Source organism: Mesocricetus auratus, unplaced genomic scaffold (genome assembly GCF_017639785.1).
Source record: "Mesocricetus auratus isolate SY011 unplaced genomic scaffold, BCM_Maur_2.0 Super-Scaffold_6730, whole genome shotgun sequence".
Lineage (NCBI taxonomy): Eukaryota > Metazoa > Chordata > Mammalia > Rodentia > Cricetidae > Mesocricetus > Mesocricetus auratus.
Window position 1 is genome coordinate 44,449,409 of NW_024429184.1, and position 26,514 is coordinate 44,475,922.

Consider the following 26,514-nt stretch of genomic DNA (forward strand, 5'->3'; position numbering starts at 1 on the left):
GTGTTCATGCTTGCTTTCTGAGTCCCAAGTATTGACCTAAGGCATTGCTGCATGATAGCTGGCAAACCTGTCCAGCAGCCAGGATTTCTGCCTCAGGGATTCCAGTAAAGCACAGCACAGAGTTTCTTAACAGACTACCAGAGCCAAAACTCCTAAGCGACATCAGATATCTCAAGTAACACTGTAACTCCTAAGCACATTCCCAAAATAGTCATTCCCCAGCAGCAAGTTGAAGAAGCATCTGGACAACTGAGAGCAGCCAGAACTGGTAGGAGAAAGAAAGGAGAGAGAGAGACAGAGACAGAGACAGAAACAGAAACACAGAGACAGACAGAGACAAAGAGACTTGGCAAAAGACAGAAGGGAGCCAGAAAAAGAGAATCTGAAGACCCTGAGAAGCCAGAAGAGTCCCAGAGAGCTGTCAAACCATAGCCAGTGGGCTCAGTCCTCCACATGGGAACTATAACATTAGTTGCTGCCAGAGAGCAGGGGTCTCAATACAGGAGGTCTTCATGGGGACTGTAATGGAGGACACCATGTGCTGATTCTTCCACTGGCCTGCTGTTCCTACTCACTGCTGTCAAACACTCAAAGGAAAAGGAAGGCAGCTAGAAGCCGGCATTTGAAGCGTCTTGCCTCTCCATTTTTTTTAACTTTTAAATATCTTTGAGAATGAAACCCATAAACTGAGTGTGACATAATACCACTGGAGGGCTTTGAGCAGAGACATGTGGCATGTGATCTGATATGCTCTAAAGGACCACTCTAGATGTCCATTGAAGATAAAGACTATTCACATGTCAGTGTATTTCCTTCTTATCCAGTACATTTCTTTGATGAATCTGCTCTGAGTTTTCATGTATAACTATTTACCATTTTGTGATTCTCCTTAGGACACAACTATCTCATGGTATTTTTTTTTTCCATCTATAAATTGTAAAAGCCAGGAGGCTGTGCTGTCTTCAGGCAGATGGCTTTAATCCAGTAGTCTGGAGGCAGAAGCAAGAGTTCAAGGTCAAACTCAGCTCTACAATTAATTCAAGACCAATGTGGGATACATGAGACCCTACTCAATAAAAATAAAAATAAAAAATAAATTATACCCTAAGTTAATCATATCATTACACATAAATCACTAAGTTTTTCTCACTCTCCTGAAGCCAATTTTCTCCTACCTTCTCCCACTTCTAAATGCAGCCGCCCACCTAGGGTTACACCATACGACTCTCCCACCTGCAACCTGAACTTATTGAACAAGCCTTTGATTCTTGTACCAAATGAAACAAATCCTAGCCTGATTACAAACTCTGATTTGGTCATTTAGAGTCAAAAGGACTGGCCTAAACATATACATTTTTAAGAATTTCCACAAAGAAAGGTAGAAATAATTTTCCATTTAGTTCTGGAAGCTGGCACACAAAAGCTCCTATGTCAGGGGCTAGAAAGTGTACAGTGGCCTATGTGCACATTAAACAATAAGGAAACAAAAATTATACACAATGGAAGAATTTAGAATATGTCTATGTATATCACTAACATAACAAATGACCTACATATCAAAAACTGAGGATTCCAAACCTTTTTAAACTAAGAACCACTTCCTAACTCCAGGAAACCTGAGCTCTGCCTGGCCTTTACCCTATCTCCAAATTAAATCCTCATGAGATTTCCTTTTCATTCATTTTACCCATTTATTTATATATTGAAAATAGTTTGTTTGTTTTTTTTTTTTTTTACCAGAGAGAATTCCTCAATAACTGATGGGAACAGATGTATAGACTCACATCCAAGCATTAGGCAGAGTTCAGAAAACCCTGCAGAAGACAGGGATGAAGGATTGCAGGAGCCAGAGGGGTGGAAGGCACCAGAAGAACATGGCCCACAGAATCAACTAAGCAATGTTTATAGGGGCTCACAGAGACTGAAGTGACCATTATGGAACTACATGATTCTGTACTAGGTTTTCTGCATACATACTATGATTGAGGTTTTGGGGGACTCCTAACAGTGTATCTAACTCGTTTGCCTGCTCTTCGGACCCTTTTCCTACTACTGGGTTGTCTCATCCAGTCTTGATATGAAGGTTTGTGCCTAGCCTTATAGCATCTTGTTATGCTATGTTTGGTTGACATCACTGAGAGGACCTCTTTTTTCTGAAGGGAAACAGAGAGACAGTGGATTTGGGGAGAGAGGAGGCTAGGGGCAGTGGGACTGGGAAGAGTAGAGGGGAAGCTATGGTTGGGAACTATGTGAGAGTAGAACACGTTTTTTAAAATGCATATATCTCTTTTTCTTTAGAAAGAGAATAGTTGTGATCACAAATCATTTATATCCAACCCCATTTAAATGGAAAAAAATTATAAACAATATTTGAGAACTCGGGCATCATTCTCTCCAAGCACCTTCCTGCTGTTTTGGGACACTGTCAATAAATACCATGGGGATCCTTAGAAAGCCCAGAAACCTGGCCAAATCCTGGCTGTAGTAGTCTGCAAGGCTGCACCATCTCAGCTGTTTTGGATGTTGGATCACCTGGGTCACTGCTTCAGGGGTTCTTGCTTGATCAAACCATATTAGTCTAGAAAGAATCCACAGCTTTTTATGGTCTATAGAAACAAAAACAAAATCTCTTTTCCAAAGTAATATATCCTTAGATTTAAATTTTGAAGTCAAAGCATTTTTAAAATATGTAAGTTGGACTAATCCAGCAGCATTTATAATCAAATGTCTGTTAGCAGCTATTGCTATTTCCTCAGCAAACAATTGAAAGACAACACAATAACATATTGTATCCAGACTCTCTGTGTACTTTCCATCTGTACATGGCTTTTTTATTACTCTATTTCTTTTACTTTCATTATTTGAGACAGGGTTTCTCTGTGTACTTTTGCCTGTCCTGGAATTCACTCTGTAGACCAGGCCAGACTTGAAATCACAGAGATCTGCCTGCCTTTGCCTCCCAAGTGCTGGGATTAAAGGTGTGTGCCACCACACCCAGCTACTCTATTTCCTTTTTAACCACTTTATCCTTTTTCTTTTCTCTCCTAAGCCTATATATGTATTTTTTAAAACACATTGTAAACCCTTAAAGGTTTTTTGTCATCTGAATTTGTCTTTACTATATATCTCTATCTTTTTCTGGCCTTGACTTTTTTCTATCTGCTAAACAACATTGCTAAAATTAAAGTGAACACTTTAGCTGCTGGCTTTCAAACATGGCGGGGTACATTTATTGCCAGCACTGGGAGCTATGCTCACTACCTTGGTCTATGCTGCCATCAAGCAGCATGCTGCCGGCTTGGAGATACGGTCACTGCTGCTGCCAGCTGCTCATACACACCATTCAATCAGTAGCAGAGCCTCTTAGAAGAGCCCTGCAGTTTTTGTCACTTATGCTGAGTGAGGAAGCCTCTCTTAAAGGAGTCCAGAGCCTCTGCTTGTCTCTAGGAAACAGAGCCCACCTGAGAAAATGCTGCTACCAAGAAAATAGAAAACAGAAAAATAAGGTAATCAATTGGATCTTTTCCACAGCAGGAAAGTCTTGTTAGAATCAACAGTAACTTTTTTCCTTTTGAAACTTATTCCCAAATTTGATAGTATTAAGAGGTGTGAGGCTTTGGGAAGTGAGTGAACGGTCATGAGAGTCTGTTCTCATAAATGGGAGTAATATCCTTTACAAGAGGCAAAGGCAGGTGGATCTCTGTGAGTTCGAGACCAGCCTGGTCTACAAGAGCTAGTTCCAGGACAGCCTCCAAAGCCTATCTCAAAAAAAAAAAGAAATATGTATGTATGTATGTATGTATATCCTTTATAAGAGGCTCATGGGAGTGATATATCTCCTTTACAAGAGGCTCATGGGAGTGTACACTTCTTACCACATAAGAACATCTAGAAAACATCACCTCTAGAGCACCAGAATCCTCACCATATCCCGGATCTGTGGGTGACTTGAGCCAGGACTCTAAAATTTATAAACAATTCCGGTTGGTTACAGATCATTTACACAGGATATTTTGTTACAGCAGGTTGATCACACTATAAGCGTGGACTTCGCTAATGCATCTCTCCCAGACAGGGTTGAAAGTGATTCCCTACATTTCAGATGTGTGAGTAAAAGGTGTGTCTAATTTCATGAAATAAAGACAGAGCATATTTAGTAGACTCCCTCCCTACTCTAAATCCCAGACATGATCCATGTAAGCAACAGTAAATAATTAGTTGCTTAAAGATGCAGCGAGAAGGCATCACAGGAAGAGAAACCATGTATGGACTCTTGAGCAAAGAAAGCAGCATCAAAATCAATGTGGAAGGGAAAAACTGCCATGTAAAACCAAAAGCCTCAGAATTCATTACACCAGCTAGCATATTTCCCTTTGAGTCAGAATTTTTGTCTCTCCTATGCAGTGGGTTGAAAAAGAGAAAGCCGCCAATTTTACAGACATTCTCAAGGGCTCCAAGTTAAATAAGCAACTTCTTTAAAATGGAGTTACCTGCCTGATTATCACTGAATGCCAAAACCATTAGAGGAAATCAAAAATTCGTGCCAGAGAAAACAGGACAGTGGTATAATATATGTAAATGTGCATAATTTTTATTCAAGAACTATAACATCCAGAAGTCTTTGGAGGAGACTAGAAAATGTTATGTACAAAGATAAACTGCATGAGAATGAGTGAAACTATTCTTATTCAGTGAGAAGTCTGAAATATCCATGGGAAAAACTTTGAGACTGCTTAATTGTATGCATATACAAATACTTCACAGATATTATAAATAATTGTGTAGAAAATTAAATCAGGAGAAAATTTTAATTTTTAAATTAAATACACATTTTTAAAACATGTATGAATGAATGCAGCAATATTTATGGATAATTCTAATAACACAAATGGCATAGGAAAATTCCGTACCTACCTGTGAATGCTAAAAATCCTGTTTATGGTAATGCAATTTTTAACTGAAATAATAGTAAAGAAATAAAGCATTGTTGGTATAGGTCAGAGTACAGGTAATTTTGTTTTCCTTCTTCATTTATGTATATTTCCCAAATAATCCTTGATGAAAAAGGTTTTTTTCCCAGAAATCATTAAATTAACAACAACCTAGTTATAATTACTAGTATGCAAACTTTCTGATGGAGGTAATTTCTCAACTGACATTTCCTCTACCTAGTTGACTCTAGTCTAGCCAACTATACAAAAGAACTAATCAGTATGAACATTTTCAATCTAATAACAAAAAATAAATCGTCCAGTCCCAAGAAGTTTTCTTGGTAATTCTTAGGCAATGAATTTTGTAATTAACATTTCATTTATATTAATAAGATGCTATCTTGTTTTGCATGGGAAAGAAAATGGAAATATTTCTAAAACTTTACCTCATCTGAGACTTCTAGGCATTTTCAAAAATAATTATTCATTTAATTTTCAATACATAAGCAAAGCTAACCATCTCTATAAGAAAAGGTGCACTGACAATTAATAAATGGGACCTCCTGAAACTGAGAAGCTTCTGTAAAGCAAAGAACACTGTAAACAAGTCAAAACAGCTTGCTAAAGAATGGGAAAAGATATTCACCATCCCCACATCTGACAGAGGGCTGATTTCCAAAACACACAAAGAACTCAAGAAGCTAGTCACCGAAACACCAAATAATCCAACTAAAAAGTGGGTCACAGAACTAAATAGAGAATTCTCAATAGAGGAATCTCAAATGACAGAAAGACACTTAAGGAAATGCTCAACATTCTTAGTCATCAGGGAAATGTAAATCAAAACCACTCTGAGATTCCATCTTACACTGATCAGAGTGGCTAAGATCAAAAACACCAATGACAGCTTATGGTGAAGAAAGGGGAACACTCCTCCATTGCTGGTGGGAGTATAAATTTGTATAGCCACTGCAGAAATCAGTATGGCAATTTCTCAGAAAATACCACTGTTGGGCATAAACCCAAAGGAGGGACATTCACACCACAAGGACATTTGCTCAACTATGTTCATAGCAACATTACTTGTAAATGGCCACATCTTGCAAACAGCCTAGATGCCCCTGGACTGAAGAATGGATAAAAAAAAATGTGGTATATTTACACAATGGAGTACTACTCAGCAGTAAGAAACAATGCTATCCTAAAATTGACAGGTAAATGAACAGAACTAGAAAAAACATCCTAAGTGAGGTAACCCAAAACCGGAATGACAAATATAGTATATACTCATTCATAAGTGGATACCAGACATAAAGCAAAAGATACCCAGCCTACAATCCCTAACCCCAGAGAAGCTTGAACCCTCTTCCAGAAACAGATAGAAGCAGATGGAGAAATCTACAACTAACCAATGGGTCAAGCTCCTGGAGTACAACTGAAATGAGGGAAGTTCAAAAATATGAACAAAGGAGTCAAGACCATGATGGGAAAACCCACAGAATCAGCTGACCCGAGCAATTAAGAGATCACTGCATAAGACCGAACTAGACTCCCTTAACACAGGTGACAATGGTGTGTCTGGAGAATATATGAGGCCACTGGCAGTGGGTCCAAGATCTAACACTAATGAACAAACTGACTTAGTGGAGCCCATTCTATATGGAGAGATACCTTGCTCAGCTTAGACACAGAGGTGTGGAGTGGAGAGGTGCCTTGGTCCTGCCTCAACTAGATGATGAGACAGACTTAGTAGACTTCCTAGGGGAGGACTTACCCTCTCCATGGAGCAGATAGGAGGACAGGAGAGTGGGGAGGGAGTGGGAACTGGGGTTGGAATGTAAAAAGTAAATAAAACATTTGAAAAAAAGAAAAGGTGCGCTGAGTTAAATGGCACTTTTGTGGATACCCATGACTGATAGGGGTGAATGAACCTGCATTAACAACAGATAAGCCAAATGTAGTTACTATGTACCCCAAATAGTCTCCTCCAATATTGCATTTATTAGACTTAGACATTAAATTTGCTGCAATTATAATGTTTAGAAAATAAAGCCAGTCAAAAATGTAAATATTAGCATAGTAGATTTGAAAAAGAATCATACAGAAATTGCACACTGAATAAACTTCGGTGGAAATGAACAGATTTAAATATAGCTAAAAAGTAAATTATAGAATTATTAAAAAATGAGGAAAATATAGAATGAAACACAAAGAGGAAAGGAATGAAATACAAAATGGAGATAAGATGTAAAGGTGATAAAATGAAAAATTATAAAATATATGAAATTAAATTACAGGAGAAAAGAGAAAATGCTACATTGAAAAGAAAATGACTAAGAACTTTTCAGAATAATGAAAAGCATATTTTCCTAGTTGGACTTCTATTGTTTTGATAAATACCATGACCAAAAGCTGCTGGGGTAGGAAAGGGCTTATTTGGCTTGCAGGCTATAGGAAAGGGCTGATTTGGCTTGCAGGCCATCATCAAAGGAAGCCACCGTGGGAGAGCAAGCCCTGAAGAAGGTACACAGCTTCTTGGACCACTCTCCATGGTGTACTGTTTGCTTTCTCATGCAACCCACAGCCACCTATTTCCAGGGATGTCACTTCGCACCATGTTCAGGGTCCTCCTATATCAATCTAGAAAATGCCCCCAAAGACTTGCCTATGGTTCAATATGATGGAGGCAATTCTTAACTGATGTTCCCTCTTCCCAGATGACTCCAGTTTGAATCAACTTGATAAATTCTAACTAACACACCATTCATCCATGCATTGAGCAGCCTAATAAATTCAGCAGGAAAAACAAAATAAACATATAGAAACATCATAATTGATCATCCTTCCTGTGGAGCAGAGTGGAGATTGGGGTGTGGATTGGTGGGGGGGGTGGGGAAGGAGGGGAGGGAGAGGGAGCTGGGATTGACATGTGAAGCAAGTTTGATTCTAATTTAAATAGATTTTAAAAAAAAGAAACATCATAATTGAAATTAATAATAAAACTATGAGAAAAATCTTAGAAGCTGCCTGGAAAAGAAAAACAGATGTGCTTTACTCCTGAGAACAATGTGCCCGTGCTTCGAGCCTGGGCCAAGCAAACAGCCTCTCAGAGAAGCAGTGAAAGGTAGGAGACAGTAGTAAGAACTTGACATGCTGAAGTGGGTGAAAGTCATCATGCTAATATTGATCCTACACGCAGTAAAAGTTATTCTTCAAGAATAACTCTAGGATTGTGTTAAAAAGCTGGGCTAATGGGGACTCATTGCAAAGGAAAGGCAGTAAGTTGTTTTGAACTGGAGGTAAACAGGATTCCTCTCAAAGATCAGAGAAGAAATGGTAGTGATGAAAGGTTCAATCCGAAGGAATCCCACTGTAAAGAGCTGTCTGTGTGATGAATATTAAAGCCTGCGAGGTACAGAAGCAGTTAGGACTGGCAAGAAAACATTCTGAAATAAGGCTGGGAAAACGAACTTGAGTCTCTTACACTCCCCAGAAGTGCAAATTAATTATCCCCACAAAGCAAGTAAATTTTTAATGTTTAGTTAGTTATAGCAGTAAAATTGAATAAAACTTTATTACTAAAATTGTCAAAATGAGGACTGGAGTGATGGCTCTGAGGTTAAGAGCACTGTCTGCTTTTCCAGAGGACCTGAGTTCAATTCCCAGCAACCACATGGTTGCCCACAACCATCTGTAATGAGATATGGTGCCCTCTTCTGGCATCCAAGCAGAACAGTGTATGCATGATAAATAAAATTTTTTAAAAAGTCAAAATGGAATTATAAAAATCTCCAGATTTTAAAAAAGAAAGGAGCACAGAAGTAGAAATCCATAGTAAAATGCTGACTAAGTCCAAATTAATTCAGCAACACATAAACGAAATGTTACTACTTAAAGAGTAGTAACATTAAAATGAATTTTTATAGTATACATAATATGTATATAAGCTGTATGGCTACAGAAAGGTCAAAAGGAATGAAAACAAGCATACCATGGAAACATGAACCAAAACAAAATATAGTGGTAGGAGCAGCAGAAAATTATGATTTAAATCTATGACTCAGGATATATGAGAATTTCACCAAGCATCATTGATTTCAACCAGGATTTCTCAACTTCAACATGGATAGCCCAGCCAGATAACATTTTTGGGGACTGTCTGATGTTCTATAAAATTTTTCATTATATCTCTGGCCTCTCACCCAGGATGCCAACGGTGCCATTCCTCTATCTGTGCAAACAAAATAGTCTCCAGCCAGGTTTTACTGATAGTCTATGTGCCAGGGACTGCTCCAGGTGTTGGAAATACACCGTTGAATTGAGAAAATAGGTTTTTTTTAATCGTTGAGTTTTCTTGAGGAGGTGCAGGCAGACAGGTAGAGAGAGTTCATCATCTAAGGAAGAGTAACAAGGTTTCAGGAGAGCCTTTCTTTGTGGAATTTTCCTTCCTCATTTTATGCTATGCTGATCAAACTCAGGGACATGTAAATATGAAGCACTGTATAACTGAGCTAAATGCAGGGACTAAGCCCAGCTCCAGCATGGTGAAGATGGTTCTGGCAGGCCTTGCCCTTCTCCCCCATTCCCTGTGCCTTGCTAAAAATTATTAGCTTATATCCCTAAAGCTAGCCACCAAGGACTATCCCCTTATTTGACCAGTTTTTCCTCCTGAGGTTGACTACCAAAGTCCAGAAATCAAAATCCCCCTTTGGTTCACCTAATTAAAATTGAACTCCTCATCCTAACACGGGGTTTTCCCCTGCACCATTATAAATCGACATTTTCCTATGTCTGTCTCCTCTCTATCCAGAGGCAGTCCTTTCTCCCTTCAGGACAAATACTCCTTACCCCTTTCTCTTGTTCATTTTCCTTTCTCCCTCACCCTCTATCTCCTATCTTTGTTCCTTATCCCTGCCCTCTGTCCCTCTGGGGCAAATAAATCTCCTTTGTGCTGAGAACTTGGTCTTGTAGGTCCCAAGCCATTACCTTTCCTTTAACTGTATACCACCAGATCCCAGAGCCTCTTGAGAATACTTCTTATTTATGATCAGCGTTAGCCTCCAAAGCATACTGACCCTGATTTTCAATCATCAAACTTCACTTTTATGATGAGGCAAAAAAAAAAGAAAGAAAAGAAAAGCAGCTTGGTTTTCTAGATGGCTCCATCCTAATCTCTCAACAAGGAGATAGGGGTTATCTAAATGTGGGAATCTCCATTTTTGGACATAAGCAAGATATCTTTTTAATCTCCTGAGTCATATCACTACAACTTAGTGAGAAATCTCAAATTCTGGAGTGTTTAATTACTGGGGGATAAACCACCCTGTCCCATGAAACAGGATCCTTTCACAGATTTCCATTTTATAGGCATCCAGTACCAGGCTGTCTGTAATTCCAATAAAATCAAATGTAGATATAAAAGGTCAGAACCGAGATTATTAAGTTTAGCAAAGCAGAGAAAATAAAAAGTTACACCACCAAACTTCATTGGGCACTCAATGTTTAAGCCTGAGTTTTAACAAAATGATCACTGCCTGCAGAGTATGTTTTATGAATTTTCTCTCCGCTTTCATCTCAAAAGAAGGCTGTCTCATGAAGTTTTAGGATTGGAATAGTAAACGAAGTAGCATAATGTAATTCAGCACACTCCCCTTCGCCTGCCCCCACACAAGGAACAGCAGAGCATGAGCTCAGCCTCATAAAAGCAGTGACAGGAAAGCCTCCAGTCAGGCTTTGGAACACACGAGTCTGACACCACTTCGCCAAGCTGACATCACTCACATAAAACCGGATCCCACAAGGGCTTTGCGTTAGTAAAGCATTGGCTCATGGCCCATTTTTTTAAAGGTCAGAATGTTGTTTTAAATGTATATCTCCTAATAAACTCAGCCATGGGAGAGAGCATTGACAACTTAAGAAAAATATGTTATTTTCAAATCAGAGTCAAATTTTAGACAGGCACTTAAAGAGATCCAAGGACAGGACATAGCTTCTTTTAACATTCAAGAGGAAAACATAAGCAAATCAACTCTCGCATGGAGGTCAAATACCAAATGCATCCCTGAAGTTGCTGCTGCCGAGGAATAGCTAGAGGACAAGATGCGCAGCTGGAGTCTCACAGCCCAGAGCAAACTGGAGGTTTCAATGCAAACTGCCACATCATGGACATATTTGGAGGCATTCTTGACCACAGCTTTAGGAATATTTCCTTTATATATGTTTCATGTACTAAGGCTATTTTTAAAACCTTTTCTGAAACGTTTTTAAGCTTCAGAGAGGAGTCTGGATATGAAGTAAACACTTCAATTTCACTCTCTGAATGAGTCTCTCATAACACCGTTATGTTTTCTAGATTACTTAAAGACATGCTTATCATGGACATGGAAACATTTGTAATATAACAGCTATTCTCCAAGCACTCCAGTTTAGTTTATATCCTTATAAACTAAAATTAAGTGGTCTTCCTAGGAATGATTGTATGTCGTGAACATATTTGTTTATAAGTGGCCATATAAAGAAATTAGTCTACTGAAGGCATGTAAGCTCATTTTGAAATGATAAGTCACTCAGAGATAAAATAGGGGTGGCTGAAGATGGCTCAGCAGGTAAAGAGCTTATAGCACAAGAGTGAGAACCAGAGTTAGGACCTCCAGTACCACAAATATGCCTACCTGTAATGCCAGAATGTAGAAGGTGGAGAAAGGTTCTTCAGAGCATGACAGCTGGTTAGAATAGCCAAATTTATGGGAGTCCTCAGCTCAGATGAAACACTTTGACTCAATATATAAGGTTGGAATAACAGAGGAGCATTTGACTTCACCCTCTAGCCTCCACACACATATATGCACAGGTGTACAAATGCACACACATGCACAAATGCATTAATTAATAAGGAAGATTGCTTTACTTTGTATAAGCACAACAGTGTAAAATGACTAAAGATACTGGAAACATTCGTGAAACATGTAGGCATCATGAGTCAGACAAACATCAGGTGAATATTAAAGTAAATAATCCCCAGTATGCAGCAGTCAAGCCAGAATCTAGAGTCCAGGACAACCCAGCAAACTTTTCTCAGACTAGAGCAGACCAAAACCAGTCAGCATTGGCTTTGGGGAGAGAAATCACTTTTGAAACAGGAGAGGACATCAAGATAACTAGCTCCCAACAGTGTGAGAATGGTCTTTCAGAGGTCCTGAGTTCAATTTCCAACACTGACATGATGGCTCACAACCATCTACAATGGGACCAATGCCCTCTTCTGGCATAAATGCATACATGCAGACAGAGCACTCAGACCAAAAAAGAAAAAAGAAAGAAATAAAAAGAAATACTGAGAAGAAAATGGGTCTCATTGGTAGAGTACTGCAGTTGCCTGGTAGGCATGAAGACCTGGGTCACCACCCAATACCCCAAAACAGAAAAGAACATTCACTATATATAATATGCCAGTTCAGTAATAAAGATTTTATGTATAGTGTCTCAATTATTCATTGTTTCTATTTTTGTTGACCACCAACCGTATGCTAGGCACTTTTCAAAGAGGGTTAATAACCCCCAATGGATAAAGGAAAAAAGATGAACATTAGAGGTAGCCAGCTATAGTGTCCAAGGTCACAACACTGATAACTGGTATGGTAGGAAAATAAACTATGTTTGGGAACAGTGGGTTCAAATCTCTTCACTCTCCACATGAATTGTGTTTCTGTGAAAACAGACACCCCGCCACTATATTTTTTATACTATAAGGGAGAAAATGCTTTTGCCATCCTTGAATTTGATTTATAACACTAAAGAATTCTTGAAGAAAACCAAGGAGCACTGAAAGAATGAAAAAGGTACTATAACTATAATATAGCAGCCATAAATAGTTCAAGCATAATTTTTCTCATGTCAATGCCATAGCCTGCAGATTTTCTCTCCCCCTCCTTCCATCCATTCCCCACCCACCGCCATATACATATTAAAACATGTGCCTGAAAACCTTGGGAAAATACGAATTCTGAAAATTCTTAACCCTGACACAAATTGTTTTTGGAAGCTACAGATTTGAATGAACACTGAGTCAAGAATTTGAAATTGAAAGCAGCGACTATGGAAACTGTATTAGCCATGAGTCATCTTCTGAAGTACAATCTTGAGAGTCTACTCTTAGCAAAGCACTGTCTCACACACTGTCACATTGACCTGTATCCATATAACTGTTTCAGATAAATCTTGCATTCCAAATTGCATCCAGTTAACATAAATGGGATATTTTTTCTAAGACAAACTAAAGCTATTAAAAAATAACATGGTAAAGATTAGGTTAAAAATATATATATTTTATCAGTGTCATGTAAGTACTACCCACACTTACAATGTAGCTGAGGGAAATAAAGTTAACTCCACTGGCCAACTTACAAATGTGAGCTTCCACACTATTCTTTGTGTTCACAGACCAAGACCCTAGTTTCTAGGTGAAGCATCTTCAGCATATGCAGAAACTGTATTGTTCAAAGAGTCCTCTTTCAGTATCACTTGACTCAAGAACACAGTGAAATCTTCAGAAACTGAACTCCAAAAAAAATGTTTTGTGTAACACAACAGGAAAACTCATGTTTATCATTTCTAAGATAAAGAACAGATTTTTTCAGAGGTTCTGTGCTAAGACCGATGGAGCCTGAGTTTTTGGCAAAGTCTTGAGTGTAAGGTCTAAATCCACCATTGCTCTGTAATTCAGGCCTGTGGCTCTCCAAGTATGATCCCTCATTTGCAGCATCAGCACCACCTGAGCACGGAATAGAAATGCACATTCTCGGACTCCAAAGTCTTCTGACTCAGAAACTCTGTGAGCAGAGCCCAGCATTCTGGATTTTAACAAACTATCCAAAGTTTTGGTCTTGCTTAACTAAGAGTAAACCCCCAAGATCAAGTCATAGCTAATACACTTTCCACAGTGGCTGCTTGCTTTCGATTTCAAATACTTCACTTAATGTTCATTCAAATCTGTAGCCTCCATTTGTGTCACAGTTAAGACATTTTAGAATTTGTATTTTCCCAGGGTTTTCAGGTACATGGTTTAATATATTGGGGGGGGGGGGTAATGAGGAAGGAAGGGAGGGAGGAAGGGAGAGAAAATCTGCAGGCTATCACACTGACATGAGAATGTATGCTTGAGCTATTTATTCTAGTGTGAACTCAAGTTGGAGGACAACTTCTAATGACTTCTCTGGAGTATCAATACATTTAGTCCTAAATAAGTATGATGCACAGTCAGCTTCTGGAGGGGATTGCACAACATCAGATTTTTATTTGTTTTTGTTTTTTGAGACAGGATTTCTCTGTGTATCCCTGGCTGCTCTGGAACTTGGTTCTGTAGACCAGGATGGCCTCAAACTCAGAGATCCATCTGCCTCTTCCTATGGCATGCTGGGATTAAAGGAGTGCGGCACCACTGCCTGGCACATAAATTTGCTTCAAACACTTGTAAATTACTAAGAAACTCTAAAATATTGATGGAAAGAATTTTTGCATCATTTCTTGGTCTAAAATGTCACCATATTTCAGATGAGTAGAAGGATCGCTAATGGTATCTGACAAGAGTGGTTACTGACACATGAAGCTTCCTGTTGGTTCTACAGCTCGCATCAAAGACAAACCTCATGATGCCTCCTGCATCTTTTGGATACTGCAGGGTTGGGGGAAAGAAGAGCTAGCGAAAGAAGATTCATATAAAGTGGTTCTTGTAAAATTATTTCAAAAGAACTAAAAATCTCAGGAATTCACTTTTCTCCCCATTGAAAGGACTAAGCCACTTGCTTTAGAGACTGGGTTTCCAATTTCTTCTAGAATATGGAAAGAGATATTGGTAGCTCTTGTCTCTTACCAATCCCATTGACACCCTAACCAGAGTTCTCAGTAGCAAATGACAACAATATTTTTCCTTCCCCATTCTCAACAGTTTTAGGTGTATTTGGCCACTTTTCCCCTTCATTATTTTGAAGTCATAATGAATTACTACTGACCTGGTCCCCTTTCTCTTTCCAAGTTAATGTCCACTTCTTCAAAGCTCTTATTTTTAAATGTCCATATTTCTTGCTTTTATGAACTCTCCAAAACCCAACATAAAATTCAGATTCTACACAAACAATATCCATAATTCATTTGTCTCCCTAGAACTTTATAAAGGTAGGAATTCCATTTTCGGATTTATTTTATTTTGAGCTGGTCAACGAAATTGCTCAGTGAATAACACACTTGATTGCCAAGCCTGGTAACCTGAGGTACATATTAGGAACCCACATAGGTTAAAAAGGGCACTAACTCACAAAAGTTGTCACTTGCCTTCACACACAAACACTAAATAAATGTTAAATGATCAATAAAGAAAATCTATTCAAAAAATTTTTATTTTATTTTTAATTATGTGCATGTGTACAGGGATGTATACACACACAAGACCAGGGACATCAAAGCTGCCTAATATGAATGCTGGGAACCCTCTGATGGTGGGAATTCCTCTAACCTTCAAATGCAACACTTTGGAAGGGAATGGCCAAAGGAGACACTCAAGAAAGCTTAGCAGGACTGACCTCTCTTCACACAGGACACTTATATCTGTTACAGACCAATAGGAAGATTTACACTCCACAAAAGTGTACTAGGTTGAGTAGTACTACCCACCCCAAAAACAGCATTGCCCTATGAGTTTTGAAGATAAAATCAGTTATGATGAAGTTATACTGAATCAGGATGGACAAAGTTCAAGGACTTGTATCTTTCTAAGAAGAAACAATAGAGACATGTGACCTTTAATCCCAGTTATGGAAAGCACAGGAAACTACTAAACCAGCCATTACTATAATTGCCAGTGTTCCACATGTTGTCTGCTATGCATCATGGGTCACATTTTGGAAGTCTCGTTCTCTCAAAGAAAAATTAAAATAAAAGATGTCTGATTTCAGATAATCTTTAATCAAATGCTGCTATTTTCAATCTATTCCAATAAATGAAAGTATATAAAAAGGATACAATATTATAATCAAATATTTTAAATACAGTATTTGGAGGGAAGTATTCAATATATAGTGTCAAGTGAAAAAGATATATCCTTTCATGAAGTATATTTACAATTTATTCTAAAGCAAATATATCAAAATTAAATACTGGAAGAAAATAACATATTGTTTCTGAAAGATAAATTAAAGGCACCTCACACCTTGTAATTTACAATATTATAAACCTTTTAAAACTTATTTCTCTAATCTTTTGAGATTATAATATATTTGCAACATTTTCCCCTTTCCTGTCCTTCCTCCAAATTCTCCACAACCCTTCTTGTCCTCTTTCAAGTGCATGGCCTCTGTTTTCATTAACATACACATATGGATATGCCTTTTATATGATGAAGTTTTCCTTCTATTATTGCTTTACATCTTGTTTTGTGTTTGTTTTCACTTGTTTGACAATACCTCCTGCATTCCAGGCTGGCCTAAGCTTGCTATGAAGCCAAGGATGATCTCAAATGTTTGACTGTCCTAGCTCCATTAGCATGACAGGCATGTGCCACTACACAGGAATAAGAAGTACTGGGGATGAAGCAAGGTTTCATGAATGCTAAACAAGCAATCTGCCAACTGTACTACATCCTCAGTGCCAAAGTACTTCTACAGTCAGAAAATGCCAAGAAGGTTGTGGTGGCGCACATTGTAATCAGGTTTCCAGTTAACATTCTTATTTAAAATCAGCTTTGGGAGCGTGAGGGACTGGAAAGACAGTTCAGCACTTAAAAGCACCTATTTTTACACAGGACATAAGATAGACTCCCAGCACCCACATGGCTGTTCACAGATGTTCATAACTCCAGTTCTCTTCTGACCTCTATAAGCACCAGGTATGCACACGGTCCACAGAGAGAGAGAGATGCAGGCAAAACACTCATACATAAAATAGGTAAACCTAAAAAAATCAGCTTCAAATATTTAAAAAGCTATCTCAATAAAAATCATATACTACTGCAAACTAATGGCATTTTGTAAGTTGCACACCATTTTAGGGCATGAAACAACATAAAGCTCCAATAAAGATCATCTTTAAAAGAACAGCAGTAAAACAAGCACTTAAGTCTATTCTGCAGAGCGCAATTCCCGTTGGAGGCCACAGTGTGCTTCAACTTCAATAAAACACATGACTTCCACTTTGCCTCCCATTTCTCATATCTTTCAACATTTTAGAGTAAAAACATGTTTTAAACCATATCCTTCAGTCATTACCACCTATTGTTGCCTGTGGATCGTGAATGATCACTATCATTCTTTGACTGTGCATTGCCAATCACCATTTCAATAATATCACATATCTCACATATAATACATTGTCAAGGTAATTTCCATTCCTTTGACAGTCTCTATGAAACAGTATATCAATCATTTACTAAGTTTGATGTCCATTAGGTTAGTGCTTTAAGTGGCAATTCAAGCAACCTGTCTGAAATCATAGTTTTGTAAGTAGAAACTTAGGAATGTAACAAAGCCCATATCCTTCGTTCACTACTCGGTCTTCATTGTTGGTAACATTCACATGCCTTACTTGGAAACTAAACTCTGTAACACTTAGAACTATACTACAGCCAGGGATTTATCTCTGCATTTACCACGTTTTCCATCAGTTTGCCCCATCTCTCAAATGTGCAAAACTGATTTTACACCAATAATTTGTAGAAAACCATTACTGTTTTAGAAAGGAAAGTCATTTTGAAAATTCTGAAGCAAAAAACTGGGAACAAAGCTCAGATGAGTTTCGTTTACTATCTTATTTCAGAAGAATTATAGAAATCTCTGAAAGTGAATTTGACATATGTCATATCAAAGGCATGCTAAAATTATTGAAAGCAGGAGTGTTTATAAACAAAGTGGTTGATATAGAGTCTCTTTTTAGAAGAAATTGAATTAACGGCAATATCAAGGTGAATGCTGAGTGTAATTGAAGAACATTATTTAGGTTTGTTCATTTAATAAATAATATTAAGTTGAAATCCAAGATATGTCTGATGGTAAAGTTCACATTCTAATGCCAACATAGACTCGAAGGGATATTCTTTTAGATGGTCTCTGCTATAGTGATACCATGGTAGAAGTAACATTGGAAGGGTATTCTGGAAGTTACAGTTGTATCACACTATGCACAGAGTTAAATCAAGACTCTAGTACAAATAAAATCATGGAGTCTTTACCAAGTCTTTGCTGGAAACATGTACTCTTTCCTATAATTTGAAACTATAAATTTTTAACCAGATAGTAAATTGAGATATGGTAGTTAATATTTATTGATAGGCTCTACAATCACCTAGAAGGCAAACTTTGGGGCATGTCTGTATAGGGTTACTTTGGACACGTTGGGAGGGGTTGTTTAGTTAATAGAGATGGGAAGTCCCACTCTGAAGGTGACAGCACCATTCCATTGGCTGGGTCCCCAGATACATAAGAGAGAGAGAGATAGGCACTAAAATACATAAAAGATATGAAGAGTAGAATACATAAGAGAGAGATGAGCACTAAAACACATAAAAGATATGAACAGTAGAATACATAATAGAGACAGATGAGCACTAGAATACATAAGAGAGAGAACTGGGTCCCAGAATACATAAGAGAGAGATAACTGGTAGACTACTTAAGAGAGAGAGATGAACACTAGCATTCAACTATGAATACATGAGACCAAATGATTTACCCTCCTGATGCTATGGCTAACCCACCATGATGGACTGTGAAAAAAACAAACCCTACCTTCCTTAAGATGCTTTGTCAGGTGTTTTGTCGTGGCACCAAGATAGCAATAAAGAAAAGGACTATATAATTTAGTAATTCTATTTCTCAGTATATATTTAGAGAAATTGAAAGTAAAAACTAAAACTTAGTGAACAAAAACTTCTACAATGTTCGCAGCAGCCCTGCTCATAGTAAGCAAGAGACAGAAACAATCCAACTGTCTATCCACAGAACAATGGATAAGCAAACTATACCGACACATGTGGTATGGATGACTATGATTCAGCCTAGAAGAAAAAAGTGAAATCCAACTCTTTATAGCAGGGATGAACTTGAGTGATATTGTGCTAAGTTAAACAAGCCATCCACAAAAGAACAAACATTGACTAATTCTACCTCTGTGGAATGCACGGTAATCAAATTCATAAAGACAGAAAGTAGAATGGTGGTTTCCAAAAGAAGAAGAAATGTCTCATTTTTAAATACTGCCCTAGATGCTAACAGGAGAATAGAAATTTAACTGGTTGGTAATTTGTCTAATGACAACATTTCGGTTGGTAAGATAACTAAGTTCTAGAGGTAGGTTGTGCTGATGGACCATATCAAAGTCCTGTGTCAAGTCTGTCCTATTAAAAATAAGGCTTTGGGCCATTTTCTGAAGAGAAAGGAGGAGGAAAGGATAATGGTGGGGGGGATAAGAAGGTTGGGAAGGGGACTGAGACAAGGGGTGGAGTAGTCATAAACTGTGATCAGGCTAGAAAATAATTAACTAATTTAGAATTAATTTTAAAAAGATAAGACTGTATAATGTATATTCTACCACAATCAAAATATTACACGTAATTTTCTAAAGCATAGTTTGAACTCATTCATATTTTATCCTTTTCAATATAAAATACTTTTTATTAGATCAAAATGTCTGAAAATTATACTTTGAATCAATCAGAAAAAAATAATGGATCCACAGGTATTTATTGAATACTTTCTAGATTAATGGACTTGTAGTTATTTCCTCAAATGTTCCAGCATGTTCACTTTGATATAAAAATGCAATATGAAAAACAGCTATTCCTTTCCCCAAAGTCAGAAATTGCCAAAAGTGAACTGCCTCTGTTATTTGAAATGAAACAAAGTCAAAATTCAGTTCCAAATGGAAAAGAAAGTGCATTTTCATAGCCGATGGCTTAAAAACAACTAACGAAAGGGTCACCTCTGGATTAACTATATGGGATAGTACCTTCTATCCAGGACAGTAGTCTCTTCAAAAAAAGCAGGGGTGACCAAAAGCGGTACGTAATAACCAAAGAATGGAATCATAACTGATAGATTAAATATTTATTATAGCAATCAGCATTCATTTAGTTCAAGCAAGTTCAGCAGGCACAGAACACAAGGAAAAAGATGAGAACGAATGGGTCTTGAAATTCTAGAACAAAGAAAATCTTCATTGAATCATTGTACAAATCAAGGCTCCAATTACTACAGTTTTTACTGGCTGTTGCATTTTCTATTCCCAGTAGTATAAAAAGAATGATTTTTAGTTAAAGTAAAAATTGACTGTACTTACACCTGCTGGAAATATCTGAATGACATTTCCAGCTATGTCCAGGAGTTTTAGTTTTTTAAGATGACAAAGTCCCTGTATCAGAAGACAAAAGAGAGTTTTTAATATAAAACGTTAAGTATTAACTTTTAGTTCAGATTAGACAGTCTTCTCCAAGGAAATCGGTAAGGGCTGTCAAATATGTACAAATCCTCATTTGTTCTGAGAACTCCAGAGCATCATAACTCATGCTAAGTTAACTGCTTCTATGTCTAAACCCACTTCTCACTTTTACCACATGTATTCATAGGCAAGTTCCTAAGATCTCTTTGTATTTTGATTTCTCCATTTCTTCTAAACAGAAATGATATACATTTGTGACTGTTGAGTGGATTAACTGAGTTAGCAAACTTAAACAGACTAGTTGTCAGTCAGCACTCTTAGACACTACCTATTATTAAAGTAGAAACCCTGTGAAACAGAAAACAGCTATAATCCTGAAATATTTTCTGTAATGATAATTTCACCAGAATTTATAGTACATCTATCTTTTGCTTAGTACTATAACAAAACCCTTTCTTCATAAAAGAAATAAAACCCATGATTATATTCACATGGTTAACGCAACTGTGTGTTACCACAGCAACGACATGGTTTCTATGGGACATCTTATTTCTAGTATTTCTATTAACAAGCAAATGAAAACTGTGGTTTTAAAACCTAAAAACTTGAAAAACCTTTTAAATTGAGAAAGGAGGGTATAATTTATTAAATGACTTCAACTATGGTAGAAATGTTTCTGCAGTGCTCTGATTTTGGTGGCAGAGTTCCTCCCCCGGGAAATAGTATATCTCTAGCCATATCCAATAGTCTTCATCTTTTATATTGCATGCTAGCACCAGTTGCATTCTCTGAGAAAAGAGGAGAAGTCTGAAGCACTAAGTGTTCTTTAGATTTCCATCTTTGTAAATGCCAGGTCAAGAAACAGACTTGGACAGGAACTGTTCCATAAAGAGAACAGCGCTGCTCCTGGGATAAAACGGTAAAAGGAGAAGAGTGTAAAACAACAGAAAATGACCAAAGACAACTGACAAAGGAGATGCCTAGATACAGAAAATATTTTTTTAACTTTTTAAAATTATTTTTTATTATTTTAAGTTGTATGTGTGTGTGTTTTGCTTGCATGCATGTATGTAACCCACATACGTGTTCAGTGTCCACAAAGAAGGGCATTGGATCCCCTGTTAACTGGAGTTATGAATGGTTGTGAACTACTATGTGTATGTGTAAGAGCATCAAGTGTTCTGAATTACTGAGCCATCTCTCTAGTCCCTAGATGTGGATCTCCACTCTTCCTTTTTAACAAGCAGAAAGACCACATTTATCCCCATATATCCATCGAACTTATTCTATTTACCTAGTTTTTTTTTGTTTTGGTTTGGTTTTTTTGGTTTTTCGAGACAGGGTTTCTCTGTGGCTTTGGAGGCTGTCCTGGAACTCGCTTGGTAGTCCAGGCTGGTCTCGAACTCACAGTGATCCGCCTGCCTCTGCCTCCCGAGTGCTGGGATTAAAGGCATGCGTTTAAGTCTTATGTCTATCCTGGAGCAAATCATTATGTGCAGTGTGAATGACTATTCTTACTTGGCTAGATGACCTGAGTAGTGGGATAGGACAACACTAAGAAAATCTAAAAGACTCAGAGGGGAGAGAATTTACAAAACTACAACACAAATCTAGTATGAAAACAAACAGAGAAAAAGCAAACACATCCAAATCTAAACAGTAGACACAAGGCTAAAGGTTGGCGTTACTTATGACCAAGAAGAACATGAATTACATAAAATTTCTAACAATTTTTATTTGGCCACTATGACCAAGGCAAATGCCAAAGCATTGCTTCAGGCAACTCTAATTTACCAAAGTTCAGAAGATTGGTTTCAGGATCTGTCAGTATTTTTAATATGTGAATATATTTTGTAGATTTTCAGAAAAAGAGATGTTTGTCTTCTGCAACAGAGAATCATAGATTGCAAATCTTAGAAACAATAGCAATGTATTCTCACCTTTACAGAATGTAGAAGACTAAGGTCAGGGTGCCAGCATGGTAGGGCAATGATGGGTTGGAACCTGCCAACTTTTTGCTATACTGTCACATGGTGGAAAGAGCCCTTTGTTCCTATGAAGTCTCCCGAGGTGCTTTGGTTTAGCTTGGTTTGGTTGCTAAACACAGGGTCTCATGTATGCCAACAGGCTAGCTTCAATTTCATCATGTAACCTAAAATGCTTCAGAGGTTTTGATCCTGAGTGTTGGGACTGCAGGCATGTACAAGCACACATAATTTTGGAACCTCTTTCATAAGGACAATAGTTTCATTCACAAGGAAATCACCCTGGTAACCTAAATTCCTCACAATACCACCACTTCCTACTCCTTCACACTAAGGTTATGTACTAAGGTCAGTACATGAGCATTCTGGACCACACAAAGCCACAAAGGACTAATGCTTTCAGTTGAATGCTTTGGAACGTGACACAGAAGTCCATATGACAGCACTCTCACTCCAGTTCTTAACTGTATGCCTTCTTTTATGAATTCTGAAATTCTTTGTTGTACTTTTAAATGCTGATGTCATTATGACCAGCTCATAGACCTTGTGGGCTTATTTTTGCAACGGCATGAAATATCCATCTATATTTAAGTGTGTGATTCGAATATATTTCCTAAATAGTAATTGTCCCAATATCTACTTTCACCTATTGAATCCGTTTCATGAAAACAAGCTTTTAAAAGTAAGTAGAAGCTTTCCGTAAAAAACTCAATGCTGCTCGGGCTATTTTCTGTTCATTCATCTGCTTATCCGTACACACACTCAAATCCAAAGAGACTATTTTTTTTACTTTAGTTATCACAAAAGCAGTGAAAATGTTATGTTCAGACTATACTTCAGAAGTCTGAGGTACATCTTTTACACAAAGGTCTCTTTTCGTATCCCCCAGACCTCTTCAGAGAAATTAAAATAGAGCCTAAGAGGAGTGTAACACAAATATAAACAGAAAATTATATTCATACACATAATTCATAATGAATTAGAAAATGATTCACACATTTTTCTTTATCAAAACAAATGAAATTTGAAGTGCTTTATCATTTACAATGCTATCATGTTAAATGAGTTCTTCTCCAACTGCAACAATAACAAAATGGGCGGCCCTTTTTTCTTTACCTCTGGCAAAACTTCAATGTTGTTTCTGACCAGAAAAAGATGCCGAAGATTCTGCAAGAGCTTTATTTCTTCAGGGATGTACATGAGCTGATTGTAGTTAAGATGCAATTCATAAAGATTCTCAAGAGAACAAACCTCTGTAGGGATCATGGTGAGCTGGTTATGATTGATGCTTAGGTAGGTAAGATTCCTTAGCCTAAAACAAGAGACAGGAAAAGTGTGGGACTCAAGCTCATCAGACAAAGAAAGTTCATTGTAAAAGTATCACTTAATATGTATCATTTTTCTAGGAGCTCCTCTGAATCTTTTTAAGACAACTGACTGGAATTATTATAATGATATTTGTCATAGAAAGTTGTGTAATATCTAGATTTAAGGAGAAGAGAATTCTGCCAGGTGTGGTAGTAAATGTCTATATTTGCAACAACTTGGGAGTTAGAGGCAAGCCGGTCCAATACTCTCTGGTGGATCTCCTTTTCCTGTGGGACAGCAGTGTAGCCTTGACTACCCTGGAATTTACTGTGTAGACCAGGCTAGTCTTGAACTTACGGATCCACTTGCCTCTACCTCCCAAGTTTCATACAAGAAACATTGCTCAGCCTCAAAACCGGCCATTACCTCCGAGTTACAAGTTGGGAAAAGATTTTCCAATCTAATATACCCAAGAAACAAGCAGGAGCAGCAATCCTAGTATCTAACAAATAAGACTTTAAACTAAAATCAATCAAAAGAGATGAAAGAGGTCATTTCATACTCATCACAAGAGAAATCCACCAAGATGAAGTCTCACTTCTAAACATCTATGCCCCAAATACAAAGACATCCACATTCATAAAAGAAACATTACTAAAATTCAAAACACACATAAAACCTCACACACATAAACTCTCACCACTAGGCAGGACTACCAGACAGAAACCCAACAAAGAAACAAAGGAACTAATAAAAGTTATGACCCAATTGGGTTTAACAGACATCTATAGAACATTCCATCCAAACAGAACAGAATATACCTTCTTCTCAGCACCACATGGAACCTTCTCAAAAATAGGCCACATACTTGGCAACATAGCAAACTTCAACAAGTACAAAAAAATGGGAATAACTCCATGTATCTTATCAGACCACCACGCTTTAAAATTAGAATTTAACAACAACACAAACTGCAGAAACGCTACAAACTCATGGAAATTGAGTAATGGGTAATTGCACCATTCCTGGGTCAAAGAAGAAATAAAAAAAGAAATTAAAGACTTCCTAGAATCAATGAGAATGAAGACACAACATACCCAAACCTATGGGACACTTTGAAAGCAGTGCTAAGAGGAAGTTCATAGCACTAAGTGCCCAGGTGAAGAAACTGGAGAAGAGTCACACTAGAGAATTAACAGCACAGTTGAAAGCTCTAGAACAAAAAGAAGCAAACTCACCCAGGAGGAGTAGATGCCAGGAACTAATCAAATTGAGGACTCAAATCAATAAAGTAGAAATGTGGAAAACAATACAAAGAATCAATGTAACGAAGGGTTGGTTCTTCTAGGAAATCAACAAGATACGCAAACCTTTATCCAAACTAACCAAACGGCAGAGTGTGAACATGCAAATTAACAAAATCAGAAATGAAAAGGGGGACATAACAACGGACACTGAGGAAATCCAGAGAATCATAAGGTCATACGTTGAAAACCTGTATTCAAAAATTCGAAAATTTAAAGGAAATGGACAATTTTCTGGATAGATATCACTTACAAAACTTAAATCAAGAACAAATAAGAAATTTAAATAGACCTATAACCCGTAATGAAATAGAAGCAATCATCAAAAGTCTCCCACCCAAAAAAGATCAGGGCCAGATGGCCTCAGTGCAGAATTCTACCAGAAATTCAAAGAACAGTGAATATCAAATCTCCTCAAATTATTCCATGCAACAGAAGCAGAAGGATCTTATGCAAACTCTTTTTTACAAGGTTTCAATAACCTTGGTACCCAAGACACACAAGACAAAACTAAGAAAGAGAACTTCAGACCAATAACCCTCATGATGAACACTGATGCAAAAATACTCAATACTGGCAAATCAAATCCATGAACACATCAGAAAAATCATCCACCATGATCAAGTAGGCTTCATCCCAGGGATGAAGGGATGGTTCAGCATACAAAAATCCATCAATGTGCTCCACCATATAAACAAGCTGAGAAACAAAAATCACATGATCATCTCACCAGATGCTGAAAAAGCCTTAGACAAAATCCAACACCCCTTCATGATAAAGGTCTTGGAGAGATCAGGGATAACAGGAAATGAGGGGGTATTGGGGAGGTTGGTGGGAGGGCGTGGGAGGAAGGGAGGAAAAGGGAGAGGGACCTGGGATTGACATGTGAAGCAACCTTGTTTCTAATTTAAATTTAAAAATAAAAATTTAAGAAAAAAGCTATATACAGCAAACCAACAGCCAATATCAAACGAAATGGACAGAAATTCAAGGTGATTCCTCTAAAATTAGGAACAAGACAAGACTGTCCCCACTATCCATACCTTTTCAATATTGTACTTGAAGTTCTACCTAGAGTAATAAGACAACAAAAGGAGATCAAGGGGATACAAATTGGAAAAAAAAAGAAGTAAAACTTTCACTATTTGCAGATGGTATGATAGTTTACATAAGTGACCTGAAAAACACTATCAGAGAACTCCTACAGCTGATAAATACCTTCAGCAAAGGAGCAGGATACAAGATCAACTCACGAAAATCAGTCACCCTACTATATACAGACAATAAAAGGGTTGAGAAAGAAATCAGAGAACCATCACCCTTTACAATTGTCGCAAACAGCATAAAATACCTTGGGATAACACTAACCAAACAAGTGAAAGACCAGTATAAAAGAACTTTGAGAGGGAGCCCAGCTTCAGGTGAGATTGGGTCTCCGGCTGGGACTGCCCGCCCATCACCCATCCCCCTCCATCTTCGGGGCCGCCCCCCGGCTGCCAGAAGAGCCGCCCACACAGGAAAGAGATCAGCCCCTCCAAGACCCCAATCCCAGGGAGCCCAGCTTCAGAA

The 26,514-nt window shown here is 37.7% G+C and overlaps 1 protein-coding gene across 3 annotated transcripts in view; it reads right to left on the reverse strand.

Annotated features, from left to right (window-relative positions):
* Positions 1 to 26,514, reverse strand: part of Lrrc69 (leucine rich repeat containing 69) — a 121,996-nt gene that overhangs the window by 70,939 nt on the left and 24,543 nt on the right. For all 3 annotated transcript variants that reach the window (XM_021225288.2, XM_040741169.1, XM_040741174.1), the window contains exons 4-5: positions 23,450 to 23,645; positions 20,250 to 20,321 (exon numbers count right to left, since the gene is read on the reverse strand). In XM_021225288.2, coding sequence (XP_021080947.2) covers positions 20,250 to 20,321; positions 23,450 to 23,645 — 268 coding nt within the window. The remainder of the gene's footprint in view (positions 1 to 20,249; positions 20,322 to 23,449; positions 23,646 to 26,514) is intronic.